The sequence below is a fragment of the Ictalurus punctatus genome, chromosome 23, assembly GCF_001660625.3.
Source record: "Ictalurus punctatus breed USDA103 chromosome 23, Coco_2.0, whole genome shotgun sequence".
NCBI classification, from domain to species: domain Eukaryota; kingdom Metazoa; phylum Chordata; class Actinopteri; order Siluriformes; family Ictaluridae; genus Ictalurus; species Ictalurus punctatus.
Genome location: NC_030438.2, coordinates 2,673,990 through 2,695,057, shown reverse-complemented (window position 1 = coordinate 2,695,057; position 21,068 = coordinate 2,673,990). Strand labels below are relative to the sequence as shown.

Here is a 21,068-nt window from a genome sequence, read left to right as displayed (position 1 = left end):
GATAAAAGCGCTATGTACAGTATCTCACAATAGTGAGTACACCCCTCACATTTTTGTAAATATTTGATTATATCTTTCCAACACTGAAGAAATGACACTTTGCTACAGTGTAAAGTAGTGAGTGTACAGCTTGTGTAACAGTGTAAATTTGCTGTTCCCTCAAAATAACTCAGCACACAGCCATTAATGTCTAAACCACTGGCAACAAAAGTGAGTACACCCCTAAGTGAAAATATCCAAATTGGGCCCAAAGTGTCAATATTTTGTGCGGCCAGCATTATTTTCCAGCACTGCCTTAACCCTCTTGGGCACGGAGTTCACCAGAGCTTCACAGGTTGCCACTGGAGTCCTCTTCCACTCCTCCATGACGACATCACAGAGCTGGTGGATGTTAGAGACCTTGTGCTCCTCCACCTTCCGTTTGAGGATGCCCCACAGATGCTCAATAGGATTTAGGTCTGGAGACATGCTTGGCCAGTCCATCACCTTCACCCTCAGCTTCTTTAGCAAGGCAGTGGTCATTTCTTCGGTGTTGTCAAAATACTTCAGTACATGTTATTGGAAACTAATAAACTTTGGGCTGTTAACCAACAATTCTTTTTATCCAACTTGATTACCATACACTACAATAAGCACATTAGACAAACAACTAGAAAAATGTACAAGAGCAAAACACTTCGAGTCATGCTTATAAATACTGTGATAAGCATTTCACATATACTCATTATTTAATAAATGTATTGTTACATCTTAACACATGCTTAGATAAGTTCATATGGAGATGGACTTCAAATAAATTGTGGCCTGCAGAAAATACAGTTTTTGGCAGTATAATCAGAGTGCATTATGCAGTTTAAGAAAACAGTCTCCGATTTCAATGTAGAATCAGAAAAGCCATTAGGCTGCAATTTTGCTCATAATAGCAAAGAGTTGCCGATAAAATCTGTAGGCGCTAACATCTATGCTCTGATTGATTCTGTTTTATTTTGAGCTGTAATTGAATTTCTTTTTAGTTAGACAGAGCGAGTCCTAAATTATTCTGGCAAGTTTCTCCGTTTCTATTTAATACAAACCAATTGCATTAACGGGTCTGCCAACACTGGTTATGTTATTTATTTCCAAATATAGGGAACATATCTGTGTCTCCAGTTTGTACTTTTGTGAAAGCTAAATCGTGCCTCTATAAGCCAAATGTGATTAATAATGACTTTTCCAGCAGTGCAGATGCATACACTGTGCATCTGGAGCCCGATTGTCAGACGTGCGTTAATGTTTATGGATACAGAAAGAAACCCAGCATGAAAAGTCACATTTTTGTCCATGTTTGTATGTCATTTGCATTTAATGGCCACAAATATCAATTACTGTTCATACATGCTGGCGTCCCTTTTCCTCAATACATGTTATCTTGTGTGTGTGTGTGTGTGTGTGTGTGTGTGGACCATGACTAACAAGTAATAAGATAAAAATGTTTACACTGGCTACTCCTCAGATGGATAAATGATTTCAATTGTGAGCAATCCAGCACTCCCAAATCAGCATTTTTTTATTCATGTTGCTCTATAACTCAGGAATAAAAAAAATAAAATAAAATAAAAACTTATTAGCATATTATCTCAACCATCTCAACAGATTCGGTATGAATACAAGTGCTGTCCAATATGATTTAGGCAAACAAAGTTTACTTTCCACTGTCTACTCCAGCACGATGGTTATATATTGTTTTCATGCAGAACAAACAAACAGCTGTTACGATTCGAGACTGGGACTGGAAGTAAGTGCAGGATCAAAGTCTTTATTGACAACTACAGTCAGCGTACAAGCAAACGGGAACCAAGGTCTAAACAAGAACTCAAACTGAGGCATGAAACTTGAAACTTGGAACAAGACTTAGAACCGCTACCGCTTATCACAATTACCCACAATTACCACAAATACTCTGTCGCTTAACTATGGCATGAAACAAGAAACTATACATGGCACTCATTTAACTAGAACTATGGCATGATACCAGAAACTAGACATGGCACTCGGTTAACTAGGACTATGGCATGATACAAGAAACCAGAGCATAACACGCGTGGTGAAACATTACCGCGTGGTACCATTACACCAATGAGTCCATAATACAGCGCGAAGTGCGCAGCAACACGAGGGGTTTAAATAACAAAGGTTTTATTACAAACAACCTTACAAAATAACAAAACAAAAAAAGTAACAAAAAAACCTTGAGTGCTGACAGCTGGTACCAATCATTACACTCCCTTGAAAATAAACCAATCACTGAACAGCGTGGAAACCAAACAGAAACAAACGCACATGTTCTTTGTAAACAAAGTCTGTATGTAATGCGCGAACATGTGCTCGATCTGGTTCGTGCACGCGCGCGCACTCCGTGCACGTCGTCGCCGCAGCGCCATCTGCTGGCGAGATCGTGACAACAACTAACTAACGAACTAACTAAATGAATGAATAAATGAATGAGTAAATAAATAAATACACAAATAACTGTCTCTGCTATTATTTTATTGAGACTACAGTCTTGTTCTGGCTTGTGATAAAGAACATATTATCACAATGGAGTTTCCCCCATTCCAGCAAATAAAAAAATGATATTAAGCAGAAGCTAACTAAATGATATTGATAGCTAAAAAAATGATAATGATAGCTAAAAAAAAAAAAAAAATGATATTAAGCAGAAGACCATTTCCCTATCCAATTCAAGTTTCTAATTCAGGTATCTTCCCTTCTCCAACTAAAATTCCTCCTGAAGTGGAGGAAACGACACTCCAGGGAAAGTCTACTCCCTCAGTCCTCATTTTTCTCGACCCGTCAGCTGCTTTTTTTTGCATTGTGCAACACCAGTTCCTTATCTTCATTCCTGCTGACTTAGGAATCAGGAGCTACACTCAGACCTAGCTTTCATTATATCTACAGGATTGATTTTTGTGTGTACAGTATTCTAGAGAAAATCCGTTTTATCACCTCACAGCTGCACTGTGGGAGTTCCACAGGGCTCAATTCTTGGTCCAGTCTTGTTCATCTTATAGACTTAATCACTGGGTTCAGGAATCCGATTACATGGATTCATTCACCACTCCTACACCAATGACACATGACTTCAGTTTTTATTTCCACATCCATCCTCCCAAGCAAGAAAATATCAGATTGCTTTTCAACAATTCATCCTGGATTTAAACTGAGACTTCAAAATGTCAAATCAGAAGTGATCTCATCTATGCTAAGAATTTCTTTATATTGGACCGCTTATTACACCATTACCTAACTATTTGTTAATAATAAAATAATTTTAAAAGATTTGGGTATACAGCTCAGTCAAAAGAGAGTAAACTCAGTGAGGTCAGTCCAAATGAAATTTTAAATGAGGTGGGTAATCCTTTCATTAATCTGCTAAATAGAAAAGTAATATCCATGGGAACCTTTGCATCTGATTACTTTCATGATCAGAATCATTGCATGCATTCTGCTCATGTATGTTTGAGGTATTATTAGCGCCTTGGGCAAAAACATGTACATGATGATATAGTATGTACACGCACTTAAAAAAAAAAAAAAGAAAAGTCATTAACCCTTTATTTCTTGTGCAGTTATTCTCAAACAGTGACTTTTAATGTTGGTAACATTAGAAAATAATCATAGGCATTACACCAATGGATAATTTGTGCATATTATGTTATTTTTAACAACCAGAGCATCCTTGAACATTGAGCCTTGTCCTACAATGTTGTGCAAATATGAATTGCTGAGCATATGTTGGTAGTGGTAGTAATAGCTCAGTGTTTGGAAGGTTGTGAGTTCAAATCCCAGCACTGCGAAGCTGCCACTACTGGGTTCTTGAGCAAGACCCTTAACCCTCAACTGCTCCCTTGTATAAATGAGATAAGTGTAAGTCACTCTGGACTGCTTACTGTACATTCTCGTTCAACGTTAAGGCATTTTTACACTTGCTACAAGTCTACTGTTTGGCCTGCTTTTGTATGCGGTCCCTCAAATGAGCAGGAAAATAAAATACAACAGAGATATGCTATACAGGAAGGGTAGAAAAACTTGGCTTATGCAATCAGAATCCTTGTATTGAGATATTAAAATTTATTTATGTGCTCTCTCTTGCTCTCTTTCTCTCTCTGCCCAGTTGACCAACCTAACAGAGATCCATGACCAGATCAGTGGCATGGCTCGATGTCCCTACAACCCCCTCCATAACTCTACAGCACTTATTACCTCCAGTGGAGAGCTCTACGCTGCTACTGCTATGGACTTTTCTGGCCGAGATCCTGCGATTTACCGCAGCTTAGGAGGCCTTCCTCCACTCCGCACTGCTCAGTACAACTCCAAATGGCTTAACGGTAAGGCACTGGAGTATTTTTTATTTTGTACATATATAAAAACACCTATTTCAGTCTGAACTGTTGGTAGATTTATACTATGAATCAAAGGTGTTTATTCTGTTAGGTACAATGGCTTGTATATGTATTCACCCAACATGCCACCTTGTGCTTAACTTCTTAATTTCTGAATAGTGCTTACTATATCAGGAGTTATGTTTGAGGCCTGCATATCGATGCGGACAATTTCATTATTAAATCCTCGCTTGTATACACTTGGAACTCGACTCTGAATACGGTCCAATGTGAGGTGTTATCATGCAATACCGTCTATATGAAATATAAATATGTGGCTTCCGAAGAATTTGAAAAACTGAATACAGCGGGTCAAGAGGATGTCCAGATTTACAACGTTCATAACGAGTTCTCAAGTTCCTTAGTTCAATAGAGGCTTCTTTTCTTTTGGGTTTTGCCCTCGTCCTGCTCGTCTAGATTCCCGATTATAGAGCGATCCTTGATAACCCTGTTTGCCTGTGTTTTGATCATTAGCTGATGTACCAGTGTTTGATTAGCCCTAATAAATGTGCTTTGCAGCACTTGTGTAATGCACCTCCAAGCTCACACACTATGTATTCACAAACTACGAAAAAAAAAATGGCCTCCATTTTGAATAGTTGTATTATTTCTTGAAAACAAACCATTATAATTAAAGGATTCAGACTTTTGGACTGGAGGTTGTTAGAGATTAGGTCAGACTGTTGATATAATAAAAGTACAGCATAAGGGGAAAGGTGTAACCCTAGGATAACTATGTTCCACCAACAGCAGATGCCTTTAATTATTCCTTCGTTTTCTATGAAGGTCAGGGCAGTGACATTTGCTTTCAGCAGACAAACCAAATTAGCCTTCCCTTTTCAAATAGCTTGGTCTTTCCACGTCAAACCGTTATGTCCAGATGGCGGCAGAACAGAGAGGTCAACAGCTTCAGTCACTGTTCTGTCAGTGCTGGATTTTATTTGATTCCCATTAAAAGATAATTGGAAAAATAAATTAGAGTCCAAATGCATTGCGTATGCCTTAGTCCTTAGAAAGGAGTTAAATAAATTTATATTTTATGGCAAATTGATTTTGTTCACCACTCCTCCTCGTGATTGTATTGGCTGAACCTTAGGGAGCGCTTGCATTTAAAAGGAAAATTAAAGCAGCCCTGACACATACAGGCTGTTTGAATCAGGTGTGATCACACATGATGATTAATATTGAAAAGTGTCCCCTATGAGATAATTAGATGAGTGCACTTCTTTTAGCCATTTCTCATCTTAACCTTTATGTTCATTTTGATTAATGAGGATTTCAATTACCTTGGTGGGAGATTAATAAAAATGTCTTACTGCTAATATAAATGACACGGCACACAGCACTACGAAGGCTAAGACTTCTGTTCAGATCAAAAATGGCCTCATGAATAATATTTTCCCAACATGATGTTTGTGTGTTTAGGTCAATTTCTCTACATCTCTATTCAAGAAATGTAAGCTTATGTTGACCCAGAGATTAAAAAAATAGTGTTTGGAAGTGTGAAGCAGAAAGGTGATTTCAGAGGTGTCCCAGTTTCTCCACTTTCTTATTTCCAACCCCACATGTACACACACTCACCGGCTATCAAGTGGATCCCTGTGCATGAGAAGGGACTTTGACACCCTGTTTGAATTAGCGTTATCTATAACAGTATAGGCATGCAATTTGTACAGTGCTAAACTGGTAAATATTTGCTGCATATTCTTGTTAGATACATTAACTCCAATAATAATAATAAAAAAAACATTTAATCCAGAGATCAGGAGTTCAAAACCTGACAATGCCACAGCTATCTGTGGCTGGGAAGCCTAGAGAGCAAAAATTGGCTGCTCTTGGCTTTCTGGGTGCTCTGCTGTCAATCACAGTGATACTCGCAGATGCTGTCTTTTAGATCATATACAGTACAGGATGTGGAAGCAGGCAGATACTTTATGCTGCCCTTTGATGCAGCATGTGCAGCAGTTGAAAAGATGTGGTGGCTGGCTTCATGTGTTTTGTCACATGGTTTTAAGATATTAAGACATAGACCATGAAGAACAAAAGTAAATACAATTTTTACATTTGATTTTTTTTTTTTTTAATTGCAATATTCTGGTGTGTGTACACCATGCTGGTGGACTCTCCTCTTCAGTTCACCCCACAGGTTTTCTATGGGTTTCAAGTCAAGGGACTGGGATGGCCATGGCAGGACCATTTTGTGGTCAGTAAACCATTCGTGTGTTGGTTTTGATGCATGTTTTGGACCATTGTCATGCTGGAAGATCCAACCACAGCCCATTTTAAGCTTTCTGGCAGAAGCAAAAAGCTCTATTTTGGTTTCATCTGACCATAGAACCTGAGCCTCTTTGAAGTTCCAGTAGTGTCTATCAAACTGAAGACCCTTGAGTTTGTTTTTGGATGAGACTGGAGGCTTTTTTCTTGAAACCCTTCCAAACAACTTGTGCTGATGTAGGTGACTTTGGATTGTAGTTTTGGAGACGTTCTGACCACAGGACTGCCATGAAGTGAGTCCTGGGAGACAGATGCACATGCAGAACTTCTTTTATTGAAGACACACACAGGGAACAGGCTCAGGAAAACAAACACGAGGCATAAACACAATAGGCACCAAGGCTACCAGAAACTTGATACAATACTCCAGCAACTAAGGAGAAAACCAAGGAACTTAAATAGAGAACCAATCAATCAGGAAAAATAACAAACACATGGGTATGGTTAGACACGAAATGGTGGGAGAGAACAGAAGAAGTTGTTCTGTAATGGCAGTCAGGGTGCCCTCTAGTGGCCAAAGCTGGAATTGTCCCTGGGGGCCTTATCAAAGATGCAACTAACTTCTGCAATTCTCCAGCTGTGATTCTTGGAGATTTTTTTGGCCAGTCGATCTATCCTCTTCACAGTGCATTGAGACAATATAGACGCACATCCTCTTCCAGGTTGATTCATAACCTTTCCAGTTGACTGGATCTTCACCCTGGTGGTGGAAATGGGCATTTTCACTGCTTGTGCTATTTCCTTATAGCCACTTCCCATTTTGTGAAGCTCAACAACCTTTTGCCCACATCAAAGCTGTATTCCTTGGTCTTACCAATTGTTATGAATAACTAAAGGAATTTGGCCTATGTGTCACCTCATTTTATACCCCTGTGAAACAGAAAGTCATGGTTGAACAATTTCCTGTTTCTAGTCACCCAGGTGTACTAAAAAAAATGTAAAATATCAGTGTACTCCAAATATATTTTTCGCATATGAATTCATAAGGGTGCCAATAACTGTTGCACACCTATATTTAACGAAGATATTTTTTTTATAAACCTGTGCTTTGTTTGCAATTATTTGATTATTTATTTTATTTACAATTTATTTATGAACTTAAATGTTGTGAATTCTTTATATTTTCAGATTTCTTGAGTTAATTCTTCTCATAGGGAATATATTTACTGAAAACAATGTTGACACGTCCCATTCTTATTTCCCCCACTGTGTGTGTGTGTGTGTGTGTGTATGTGTGTGTATGTGTGTGTGTAAATATATATAGAGGCCTATATATATATTAGAAATGCACCAATACTAAATTTCTCAGTCGACACCGATAACCGATTATTCAGAGTGATATCGGCCGATACCGATACCGACAGTTCTGCCGTTTATGCCTTCTTTTAAATTAATAATGATTAATTCCACAATTCTGAAAGAAATGCAAATAAAACTTTCATTTTGGCCAAATTGTCCCTTAACGATTGCCATTGTTTTTCCTCACTGGTAAACTCAGAGCCCAACTTTGTGTCCTCCTACGACATTGGAAACTTCACATACTTCTTTTTCCGGGAGAATGCGGTGGAGCACGATTGTGGGAGGACTGTATTTTCCCGTGCGGCACGTGTGTGTAAAAACGACATTGGTGGCCGATTCTTACTGGAGGACACCTGGACCACATTCATGAAGGCAAGACTGAACTGCTCAAGGCCCGGAGAAATCCCATTCACCTATAACGAGCTGCAAGGAACCTTCTTCCTACCAGAGCTTGAGCTACTGTATGGCATCTTCACCACTAATGTGTGAGTGCAAGCTGCTTTAATCTGTTATTATGTATGTACTTCATTTGAAAAAAGGTCTCAGTCCACTACTAAAAGCCAGTATATATCATTGACAATGTCTCAAACAGGACAGAATCGCTAGTCTTAATTTGAACTCGTCTTAAATGAAATTGTTTTAATTGTCTTTGTTTTAACTGGGTAAAAAAGCTAGCTAGCATGAGCTAACCTGACAGGATTTCTGAAAGGATTTTTACGTTGTTCATAAATGTTAATAATCTTCATTGCTAAAGTTAGTTGACTTGCTAACATGAGCTAACCTGAGGGGGTTTCTGACAGGATTATGTTATATTCATAAATGTTAATAATATTTAGTATTAAACCTAGTCACCTTGATAACATGAGCAAATCTGACAGGATTATGTTATATCCCATCCATCCATCCATCTTCTATACCACTTATCCTTCAGGGTAGCGGGGAACCTGGCCCCTGTCCCAGGGAACATCAGGCACAAGGCAGGGTACACCCTGGGCATGGTGCCAAACCATCGCAGGGCACAATCACACATACACATTCACACGTTACGGACACTTTGGACATGCCAATCATGCATGTTTTTGGACTGGGGGAGGAAACTGGAGTACCCAGAAGAAATACCCACAGCATGGGGAGAACATGCAAACTCCACGCACGCAGGGCAGTAGCGGGAATCAACCCCCCAACCCTGGTGGTGTGAGGCGAACACTAAGCCACCATGCATAACCCTATGTTATATTCATAAATGTTAATAATTTTCACTATTATAGCTAGTCAACTTACTAGCATGGTCTAACCTCACAGGATTTTTAAGAGGACTTTTAATTTCTCCCTGCTGAAAAAACCCCCAGTAGAAACCATCACAGAAATTCTAATGGTATCCACTACAAATACCATTACAAGTCATCAACTAACCATTTCAAATATTACCATTACCATTATTGGTCCTTAATAGTATCTACTAAACATAACATGCCACCAACACAAGGCAACAAATTACTAGTAGAGACCCAAAGGGAGCATTGACGTTTCCATTAAAACCAATACAATTCCCATTATAACCATTAAAATCAAGTTTGATGAGGGTTTCTATTGTATTTTTCAGCAGAGCTATTCATAAATGTTAATAATTTTACTGTTAAAAACGAGTCCATGTGCTAACATGAACTAACATGACAGGATTTCTACTGTAAGAGCACTTTAAAGTCATATTCACAAATATTTATTAGCTTCCCTGTTAAAATTAGTTGACCTGCTAACAGCTTAGTTTATAGGATCTCTGAGAGGATTTTGTTGGTAACTGAGCTAGTCAAATAAACATTAAATCTAGCTGTATAATCTAGCATGCAATGATATCTGAGGTATGCAGAGAAAATTTGCTAGCTGACTACAGTAGAACTTGATTCTTTGAATAACCGTAAACAATATATTTACAAGGTTGGATTTACAGCAAAAAGAGGAAGCCAGAGTTTGAAGGCTAAGCTGTTTCATGGCACTCCAATGACAATCAGTTATCTAGGTCTATAAAATGGGTATTTATGTGTTAGGCTGCCACGAGTCAGGTGTTATTCAAGGTGTTATTTATATCTATATATAAAAAAAAATTGTTCCTTAAGGGTTTCTTTGGATGGTTAACAGTTCTAACTTTCTAAAGAGGATTTTCTGAAAATATAAAATATTTAATGGTGCCTCAGAGAGTGCTAGATGGAGCATTTTTAAAGAGTGTATGATCAAAGTCCTTTAAGAGATGTAATCAGAACTACACTTTTCAGAGCCCAGATGAAAGACATGTGATTATACTAGTAAAGAATGAATGCAGAATGATTTGAATATTAGCTAACGTCAATCTTGGCTGTAGAGACCCTAAGGTTTCTCCGTGTGTTTAATGGTCCTAAAATGTGGCATTGTGTGAGAGCCAGCAGGAGACAGACCAATTTTTTCACATTAGATCCTTGGATGTACTGATAATGGACAGTGTGTGAGTGGGTGTGCATGAAGTAGATGTCTGAGACTCCTCTTTGTCTTTCTTCTCCCTCAGGAACAGCATTGCTGCCTCGGCAGTGTGTGCCTTCAACCTGAGCGCCATTACCCAAGTGTTCAGTGGGCCTTTTAAATATCAAGAGAACTCACGTTCAGCATGGCTTCCTTATCCAAACCCCAACCCGGACTTCCAGGTGAGAAATCACAATGCGGTTAAGTTCTAAAGTCCATTTCTAAGAGCTCTTAAGAAAATAATAGCTGTGTCTCAAATCCTGTAACTGTTACACCGAGGAATACTAATTAATGTGTGCAGTGAAAGAAGCAGAATAATGGACATTACTTGCAGAATCAAATGAAGTCCCAAAGTCTATATTTGCAATAACTACTCCCATCATGCACCATGTAAAGGATGGGTAGGAACACGAAGTAGTTTTTGGACAGAACCAACATGGCTACCAATGACAGCTACCATACATTTTATTTAAAACATGCATAGCACAAACACTGTTGGTATTGTTAGCAAACTACCATTAAATAGCACTAATTGCACTTTAGCATTATTGTATATATTACATGGATGCAAAACAGTTAGTTAATAAAATTAATCAAGTTAATCGTATCATGTCTGTTCTATATTAATCTTTTGTAATCTTCTGGACTATTATATATTTGGGATATAATTGTGTAGGTAATGTGTTCTAAACAGATACAAAAACAGATACAAATAGGAGGCACACGAATAATAATAATAATAATAATAATAATAATAATGTTTTATTTATATAGCACCTTTCCACAGCTCAGGGACACTTTACATTCCAACTATTAGGCATAGCACAAAAACAAACAAAAGATCAATGATCTAAATATTTCAACTGTTAAGTACTGACGAAAATGTGTTTTAACTTGTGATTTGAAAGTCAAGATTGGGGTAACATTTCAGAGGTTCCGGGGGCGTGAATCCCAAAGTACTGGAGCCATGACCGCAAATGTTCTACCACCCATGGTGGAGAAGCAGAATGATACAATGAGTAGAACTGAATCAGAGGACCTGAGAGTCTGTGCTGGGATGTAGGGATGAAGGAGCTCAGACAGATAAAGGGTGAAAGGCTATGGAAGGATATTGTACTGAATTCTGGAAGCCACAGGTAGCCAGTGCAGATTATCTAATATGGGTGTGATGTGAGCGGACCTAGAGGAGTGAGTGAGAACTCAAGCTGCTGAATTTTGAATATATTGTAATCTGGTTATGGCCATTATTTATTTCTTTTATTAATTTTAATACCTGTGGTGTATTGAGACTGCATTCATGTGGAACATTTAAAAAAGGGTTTTTTCTTTCATGCACATGTGAGTTAGCAGTCAGATGTGATGCTCAGGACAAACAAAGACTACATTTATTAACGTGAACATGCAAAGCTGCACAATTCATCTACAACATCCATCGTAACTGCTTGGTCAGGGTGGCAGTGATTTAAATGAGGATATTAGTTTGCCTGTAGTTTGGTAAAAATGAAATTGGAAAATGTTGTGCTCAGGTACAAACAAAAATAAGATTTGCACATCTCTAGTTGAGACCAATTAAGATCGCGAGATCTACCGGTTTTTTCCCCCCAGTGTTTCAGGGGCATTTCAGAATAGGCCACATCCACTTTGGGTTTAAAGTCTGAATACAGATATGGAGGATATGGAGATTTGGAGTATTAAACAGATACAGATGCAGATAAAGGCATTGCGTTAAACCCCTCCTACATAGTATTTATTAGGGCATAGTTCTAGTATTAAATCATAGTAATAATTAATTTAACCCCCACCTTGTTTTACATTTGTTCCACTCTGTGCCACAGTACCACTTGCACCGATGGTCACCAAGATACCAAAAATACTCCAAATCATAAATTTATACAGTGGGGGAAATAAGTATTGAATAAGTATTCAACATTTTTTTCGGTAAATATATTTCCAATGAGGCTATTCACATGAAAATTTCACCTGACTTTGGTATTAATTCAAGAAATCCAAACATATAAAGAAATCCAAACATTAAAGTCCATAAATTAAGTTATGTGTAATAAAACGGAATGACACAGTAAAAAGGTATTGAACACGCTAACTGAAATTTATTTAACACTTAGTGGAGAAGCCTTAGTTTGTAATGACCGCTTCAAGGCACTTACTGTATGAAGAAATTAATCAGATGCAGTATTCAGGTGTGATTTTGACCCATTCTTCTAAATATATTGTCTTTAAATCTTGTTCAATTGGATTCGAGTCAGATGATTGCCTCTCAGGGCCATTCTAACGCCTTGAATTTTATCTCTAAAACCAATTGAGAGTTTCCTTTGCTGTATGCTTTGGATCGTTGTCCTGCTGGAAGCTCCACCCACGTCTCATCATCATCCTGGTGGATGGCAGCAGATTCTTCTGAAGAATCTTCCTGTAAAGGGCTCCATTCATCATTCCTTCATTTATATGAAGTCTGTCAGTACCATGTGATGAAAAACAGCCTCACATCATGATGCTTCCACCTCCAAACTTCACTGTTGGTGTAGTGTTTGAAGGGTGATGTGCAGTGCCATTTCTTCTCCAAACATGGTGTGTAGTATGACAGCCAAAAAGTTCAATTTTGCTCTCGTCTCACCAGACTACACTCTCCCAGTATTTCATAGACTTGTCCAAGCGAGTTGTAGCAAACTTTAAATGAGCTTCAACATGCCTTTTCTTTAGTAATGGAGTCTTGCGGTGAGAGTGCATAGAGGCCATGGCGGTGGAGTGCATTGCCTATTGTTTTCTCTGTGACGAGGGCACCTGCTGCCTCCAAGTGTTTCTGGAGCTCTTTCCGAGTGGTGCTTGGCTCTTGGGGTACTATTATGACTATTCTTCTGACTCCCTGGTCAGAAATCTTGCAAGGAGCTCCTGTGCATGGCCGGTTGATGACGGAGTGACGTTGCTTCCACTTGTGGATAACGGCCCCAGTGGTGCTTACTGGAAGATTCAGAAGTTTAGAAATATATCTGTATCCACTTCTATAAATATGTTTAGCAACAATAAGGCTGCAAAGGTCTTGGGAGAGCTCTTTGCTTTTACCCATCATGAGATGTTTCTTGTGTGACACCTTGGTAATGAAAAGCCTTTTTATAGACCATCAATTTACTAACCCAGCTGATATTAATTTGCACAGATAGGAGGTATAATTACTTATGGATTTCAGCTGGCTCTTTGCCTTACCTTGCCTTGGAGAACTGCTTTTTCTTAGCGTGTTCAATACTTTTTTCCTGTGTCACTCCACTTTATAACACATAACTTTATTATGGAAATTAATGTTGTGAATTCCTTATATTTCCGGATTTCTTGAGTTATTACTGATGTCTGGTGAAAATTTCATGTGAATAACCTCATTGGAAATATATTTACTGAAAAAAAAAGTTGACACGTTCAATACTTATTTCCCCCATCGTACCTTTCTTTTATATGTGTACTGGGATCACAAAAATAGAGTCCTTCATGTACATTCGTAAACTTGAACAAACCACTATGCTCAAATAAATATTTTATAGTATACATTAATATTGTAGTTTTAAACTTCAGAAAAGAGAAATTAATCACTACAAGAAGATCTGTGGACTTGGTAGCAAAGGATGTCTGGAGTTAATCTGAGTTTTTGTGTGGTCTAGTTATAACTGTTTCATATGGATTTTATCTTCACAGCTACATTTATACTCTCCACATTGTTTTTACCCCATCCCCCCGCCATCCCAATAATTAATCTTTTTAAATGACTTCAAACAAGTTTGAAGTTGCTAAAGCTATGCATTAGTTTGATAATTAATATAATAAACCCGGTCTCGAGCTTGACTTTTGGAAAGTACTGGCAGCTAAATTTGGTAGAACATTCAATTAATGCGAAAAGGAAAGCAAAATGTCAAAGCAGACCATTTTAACCTTTCAATACACACAAATCCGTCTGGCTTCGGTTGTGTGTCTAAGGTTCTTAATTGAGTCAATTAAGTCAAGACGTCCCTTAATCCCTGCTTTTACAGCTTTACGTCTGGCCTTTTAATGTGGCTCTTTATGAGGTGAATTTTGATTAGGTAGCACCCTTATCTAACATTATTTAGTGCATCAGTTAACATTAAATAACCACAAACATCTAAATGAATACACTGTCAGTACTGTTAGCAAAGTCATAAAGTAAGTTAACACACGTACTACCTGATTTTGGTTTAAATGTTAACTACAGTATATTCATCCACAAATTGACATAAATTAAATTATGGTATGGTCATAATCAGTCGAACCCAGGTCTCCAAGTTTAACTATTGGTACCTGAGCATCATTCATGAATTTTTCTACCACAAACATAAGAATTAAGCCATTAATTCATATTGATCATTTCAGACTTATTATTACTTATGGATGGTGCAAATATCTGTCATTTAGCTTATTTGGTTCATTATGTACAGTGCCCTCCACTAATATTGGTACCCTTGGTAACCCTTCATTTAATATCTGTTGATATTTGATATTTCATGATGCCATGTATCCTAACAAAATGTCCAGGTTCTCTGGAAGAAAAACAGCCCCAAAATGAAAGAGCATTAAAGAGCCACCACCATATTTAGCCGTGGGCATGAGGTACTTTTCCATATTCTACCTCTCTGTGTGCTCCAAAACCACCTCTGGTGTTGATTGCAAAAAAGCTATATTTTGGTTTTATCTTACGTTAGAACCCGATCCCTTTTGAAGTTCCAGTAGTGTCTGGCAAACTGAAGATGCTTGAGTTTGTTTTTGGATGAGAGTAGAGGTTTTAATCTTGAAGCCTTCAAAACAGCTTGTGGTGATGTCGGTGACTTCGGGTTGTAGTTTTGGAGACTTTCTGACCCCAAGACACAACTAACTTCTACAATTCTCCAGCTGTGATCCTTGGAGTTTTTTTATCCACTCGAACCGTCCTCTTCACAGTGCGTTGAGACGATATAAACACACGTCCAATTCCAGGTCGATTCAAAACATTTCCAGTTGACTGGAACTTCTTAATTATTGCCCTGATGGTGGAAATGGGCGTTCTCGATGCTTGAGCTATTTTCTTATAACCACTTCCCATTTTGTGAAGCTCAACAACCTTTTACCGCACATCACTGCTATATTCTTTGGTCTTAACTATTGTTATGAATGACAAAGGGAATTTGGCCTGTGTGTTACCTCATATTTATACCCCTGTGAAACAGGAAGTAATGGTTGAACAATTCCCTGTCACTTGTCACCCTCATTTACAAATTAGTTTTTAAAATATCAATGTGAATATACTTTTTTTTTTTTAAAGATTTTTATTATATATATATATATATATATATAAACCTGTGTTGTGTTTTCAATTGTGTTTTCAATCCATGAGAGCAGAATATTTTTGTGCATTTTTTAAAAAAAAGAACAAATGGTCAAACAATAAATTTGCTTGTATTTTCTCATTTGTAAGTCGCTTTGGATAAAAGCATCTGCTAAATGAATAAATGTAATGTAATGTAAATGTAATAAAGACAAATTTTCACAGCCTTCTTTGCTCATATTTATCAAGGGTGCCAATATAAGTGGAGGGCACTGTATCACAAAATAATACAAATAATTGCTTTGCTAGCAAATTTGTCACTGTTAACTAATGCTGTAAATAATGTTTGTTAAGGAAACCTTAATGTAAAGCACTACCAGTGGTTGTATGACTCATTTGACTCCTGAATGATTAGCATGCAAGCACCTTACTAGGGAGAATTTCACATTATAATTCATTCATTCGTCTTCAGTAGCCGCTTTATGTTGGCGTGGGTCTTAGGTGGATCCGGAGCCTATCCCGGGAACATTTCTCTCGGATCAGTGAGAAATGTTCTAATAAGGTTCTCACCTTATAAAACCTGGTAGCAGGAAATTTACAATGACAGAGGGGCTAATAAAAAAGGCCACATCTATGTTCTGCTGTTTCTGATCATTTAACTACAGTGATTGCTTGAGAAGTGCCCTTAATTTTCTCCTCAAAATCAGTGTTCTCTCATGGTCAGACTAGAGGGACTCTGGGATTTAGAATGATGGTTTGGAGAAAAGTGTGTGTGTGTAAAGCACCAGGGCTCAATGGCAGGAGTTTAAATGACAGCAAGTCGGCTAACTCAGCTGATGCTGAGCCTTTTAATGCACTTTAATTCGCTCCGAGACCCGTGACCATCTGGAGACTCTGAGCCTCCTCATATGCTTTTGACTCCCTTTTAAATAAAACTGTCTCCTCAGCATGTATTAATTTTTTTGTACTGGATCAGCTGAATTTGAGAATCCTGTCTGAGGAGATAATAGAGTTGCAGCAGCTGACATGCAGAGGGAAAAAAAAAAAAACTTTCTCTCCTGGGAGGGGGTTTGCTGTTTGGTGCGTACTCGGGCCTCACTTTATCTCAGCCTCCATGACATCTTCATCAAGAATTTGTCAGCATCGGAGAGCAAAGATTTACGAGCCTCGGATTTATGGCTTCCTGCACCAATGTAAAACTAGTAGCTGTCTATTCCAAGCATGAAAGGGCAACACGGAGTGTGCACTGGTGAAAATATTTCCTTACTGATTGAGGTTGATTACACAGAGACCAGAAATGAAAGCAGAAAGCTTAACCGAAATGTCCTGCACTCAATCAGGAGTAGAAATTTGTGTTGTAATGTCGGCGTGATTCCTGTCTCTGCTTCAAAATACTACAGTGGGATGGCACGGTGATGTAGTGGGTAGCGTTGCTGCCTCACAGCTCCAGGGTTTCAAACTTCAGGTCAGGTTGCTGTCTGAGTTTCTGTATATTTTTCCCTGTTTCCATGTGGGTTTCCTCACAATTTCCAAAAACATGCTGGTAGGTGAAATGGCTATGCCAGACTTCCCCAGGGGTGAATGAATGTGCAGTTGTCTATACCTGGTGCCCTGTGATGGACTGCCATTCCATCCATGGTGCATTCCTGCCTCAAGGGAATACTTAATATCTTAATAAACCTTCTCAATATTAAAACCCAGTGAATGGTATAATTTAACTGACTGAAACAGGCTTCTGCAAATCTAATACCTACCCTTCAGTTGTTTTATTTTGCTTATGCAATCACTGTGCCTGTGGAGTCATTCCAAACTGAAGTGATTTCAAACATTTACTTCAAATGGCTCTTCCAGAGGGTTATTGTTAAAGGGAACAACAAGTGACTTCTGTAGTCACGAGATTCTTTAGGCCGTTTTTACACAGATTTAAAGATGTGCTGCTGGTGAGCTTACTTTAAAATATGAAACATAACAATTAGTAATAATAAATTATGACTGAATCACTTGTCTGCGATTGTGGCAAGAAAACATAAAAAAAAATAAAATAATGCTTTCTAGTGCACCCCAAATAAATGCTAAATTTGACCTGTATAGATCTTTCATGACCTTTCAGTCTTCTATGAGAGTAGGGCATAGTCATGATCACTTTAAACTGACCATGTACATATACAGTATATAATTTCATTTATAATGTATTAGACAATATATTACACAGTGTTCATTTTTACCTCTTAACTACTGAATAACTATTGAATAATATGATTATCAACAAAGCTCCTCTATGTCTCATTGTTGCTGCTGCTTAATAAAAGGAATCAAACTCTTGGATTTTTTGACCCTGGCTTTACCTGGAAGACCTTTACAGCTCTTCAATCAGAGAGATTGAGGAATAAATCTTTATTGGTCACAGCACTGTGAAATTCTTTTCTTCGCATACCCCAGCATGCCAGGAAGTTGCGGTCAGAGCGCAGGGTCAGTCATGATACGGCGCCCCTGGAGTAGAGAGGGATAAGAGCCTTGCTCGAGGACCCAACAGTGGCAGCTCCGGGGCTTTAACCCCCGACCTTCCGATCAGTAACGTAATATACATTTATAACAGTAATATTATATATCGATAATAATCGATTATGAAAATCGTTATCAATGAATCTCATTATCGATTAATTGGTCTGCGCACGGCACGGGGGAGATTTACTCATTACGTTACGTCTGTTCAGAAAACACGCTTCGGAGAGTAAATACTAAAGGTGTGTCCCGAATGAAGTACTGTACATTTACACTATGCACCCTGCACTACCGTCTAGTGTGTGGATTTTGGAAAGGTAATATCATCTCAAATATAACACTAGTGGTTTTTTTTACTAACAGGAAGTATAAGCCACGATGGCGCATGATGTCATACGCACGCTAGCATTAGCAGACACCCAGAGTCACCAATAATGACTTTCTTCAGTTTACTTTCTGTCTGCGTTGCATTTTATTCCCAGTTTGTGGATTTTATTTTAAATAAGCAAAAAAAATGGTACTGAGAGCTTGCCACGCCCCATCCATTAATTGATTAGTCGAAAAAATAATCAGCCAACTAATCAATTATGAAAATAATCGTCGGTTGCAGCCTTAAAATATATATATATATATATACACACACACACACACACACACACATATATATATATATATATGGCCATTTGCTCCCACCTGCATGAAAATAACACAGCCCCCATAAACTTTTTGTTCCCAGCCCCAATGCAAACCTCTAAATCAGGACGATGGAGGCTCCTGTGCTGCTCAGTAATACTCTCCTCACCTAGTTGCATTAACACTGCCACATCAGACACTCACAAATAGGCTCCCAAAGAATCAGTCAGTGGCTTAGCTGAGCATCTGGCAATTTGGAGATTGATTTGTACTTTGAAAGATCTGAATAGAGCACAAAAAATGTTTTAGATTCTTAGTGCTTCTTTATTGTGCAGGAGATGTGCTATATAATAAAGGGAATTGTCATTATTATAATTAATGGGTAAAATAGGCTCTCCCAAGGATAAGAATGTTCCACATTGTGGACATCCAGTTCAGTGAGGAACATACTGTCCCTGAACAGAAAAGCGAGGATCTGATACACCATCTATTAACAGTGTTGTCCTAAAATCTTTTTCTGCCACTGTCACACCATTTTTTACCTAGAGAGTTTTGACAAATTAAAGGAAAACCTGGTGGCTATGTTGTGCATTTTGGGAATTTTTTTGGCCTGATTTGGGTCCACATGTATCCTTAGAGCGAAGCACCACTGCAAATCAATCCTATGATGAAACATTTCTATCCTGATAGGAGTGGTCTCTTCTAAAAGGGCCACCAACCACAGGGCACGAGGGCTCACTGAGTGGTCAGATCAGACAATGAAAATAAATGTAAATCATATGCTATGACCTTCACAGTCACCAGATCTCAGTCCAGTTAAACACCTATGAGAAATTTTGGATGGACATGTTATACAGTACTATCCATCACCATCATCAAAAACACCAATTAAGGGAATACCTATTGGAAGAATGGTGTTCCTCCCCCCGGTACAGTTCCAGAGACTTGTAGAATCTATGACAAGCATGCAAGCTGTTCCAGTGGCTTGTGATGGTCCAACACCTTACAATGAAATGTTTTTATGCTGATTTTTCTGTTAATTTGTCACCTGTTTGTATCTAAACTTTGCTACACCCATTGAGATTTTAATCCGGAAGAATTTCTTACCATTGTCTAAAGTGGAGAAATAACCAATTATGGTTATGACATAAGCCCGGTAAATTTGTTGGCCCAATTTATGATTGATGTGAAACAGTTAGAGTCTGCTGGTGCTGTTTGTGTGTGTGCTTGTTTATAGTACACAGCTAGATAGTATCACTTTAGCCTGTCCTCATTCAAGTGTGGAAGTTGTTCTATTTCAACATCAATATGGAAAGGAAGTAAGGGAAGGACAGAACAAATTGTTCATAAACAGTATTTCTGGATATAGATAACAGCTCTGTATCTACAGCTGGAGAAACTCTCCTGGCTCTAGGCATTTGGTTAATTGGTTAAATAACGCGCCAATGAGTCAGCGCCAACATTGCTGCTGACAGGATATTACCAATTATCTTCATTTTAGCTTCACTGACAGCAAGTATGCAAACATTTCTGCCTGTCTTCCCTCTGCCATTATAGCACTGTGATAAATGTAATCATGGAACATTATGAGAGAATTATAATAGAAAATACAATCAAAAAAGAATATTTAATGTCTGTTCTAATGGACACATGACCAGCTAGTTCATTGACCCCAAGACTTATGCTCTCAGCACAGATGTGGCAATTGGCTGTTAAATCTGTAAAATGTGTGATTACATAAATCAAGGCCATTTTTATGGCTAGTCATTGAGAAATGTCGGCTTTGTGGAAGCCTGGAACGATGGATGTTTCTTTATCATGAAACAATCCCACCCACTGGAAATCAAAAATATGACTGGTGGTCTCTATTGTAAATTCTTAATTATGTCAGTGGTTAATCATCAGGTGTAAGACTTTCTGTCATAATCAGTGGGTGAGCTCTGGTCTGTATCTACTCAGACAGCACAGAGGAAACAATCATAATTGGATAGTTTTCCTTTAGAAGATTTTAGCCCTTTTATTTCCAACCAGAATTAAACTGTAATATACTGTATAAGACTAGTACTACTAAGATGCAAGAATTACATTAAATAAGCATGCTGATGCTATTAAATAAAAAATGAACTAAAATTATG

The 21,068-nt window shown here is 38.1% G+C and overlaps 1 protein-coding gene across 1 annotated transcript in view; it reads left to right on the top strand.

Annotated features, from left to right (window-relative positions):
• sema5a (sema domain, seven thrombospondin repeats (type 1 and type 1-like), transmembrane domain (TM) and short cytoplasmic domain, (semaphorin) 5A) overlaps nucleotides 1–21,068 on the top strand; it is a 231,168-nt gene that overhangs the window by 118,387 nt on the left and 91,713 nt on the right. The window contains exons 7-9 of the mRNA XM_053674919.1: nucleotides 4,154–4,367; nucleotides 8,194–8,479; nucleotides 10,531–10,666. Of these exons, the coding sequence (XP_053530894.1) occupies nucleotides 4,154–4,367; nucleotides 8,194–8,479; nucleotides 10,531–10,666 (636 nt within the window). The remainder of the gene's footprint in view (nucleotides 1–4,153; nucleotides 4,368–8,193; nucleotides 8,480–10,530; nucleotides 10,667–21,068) is intronic.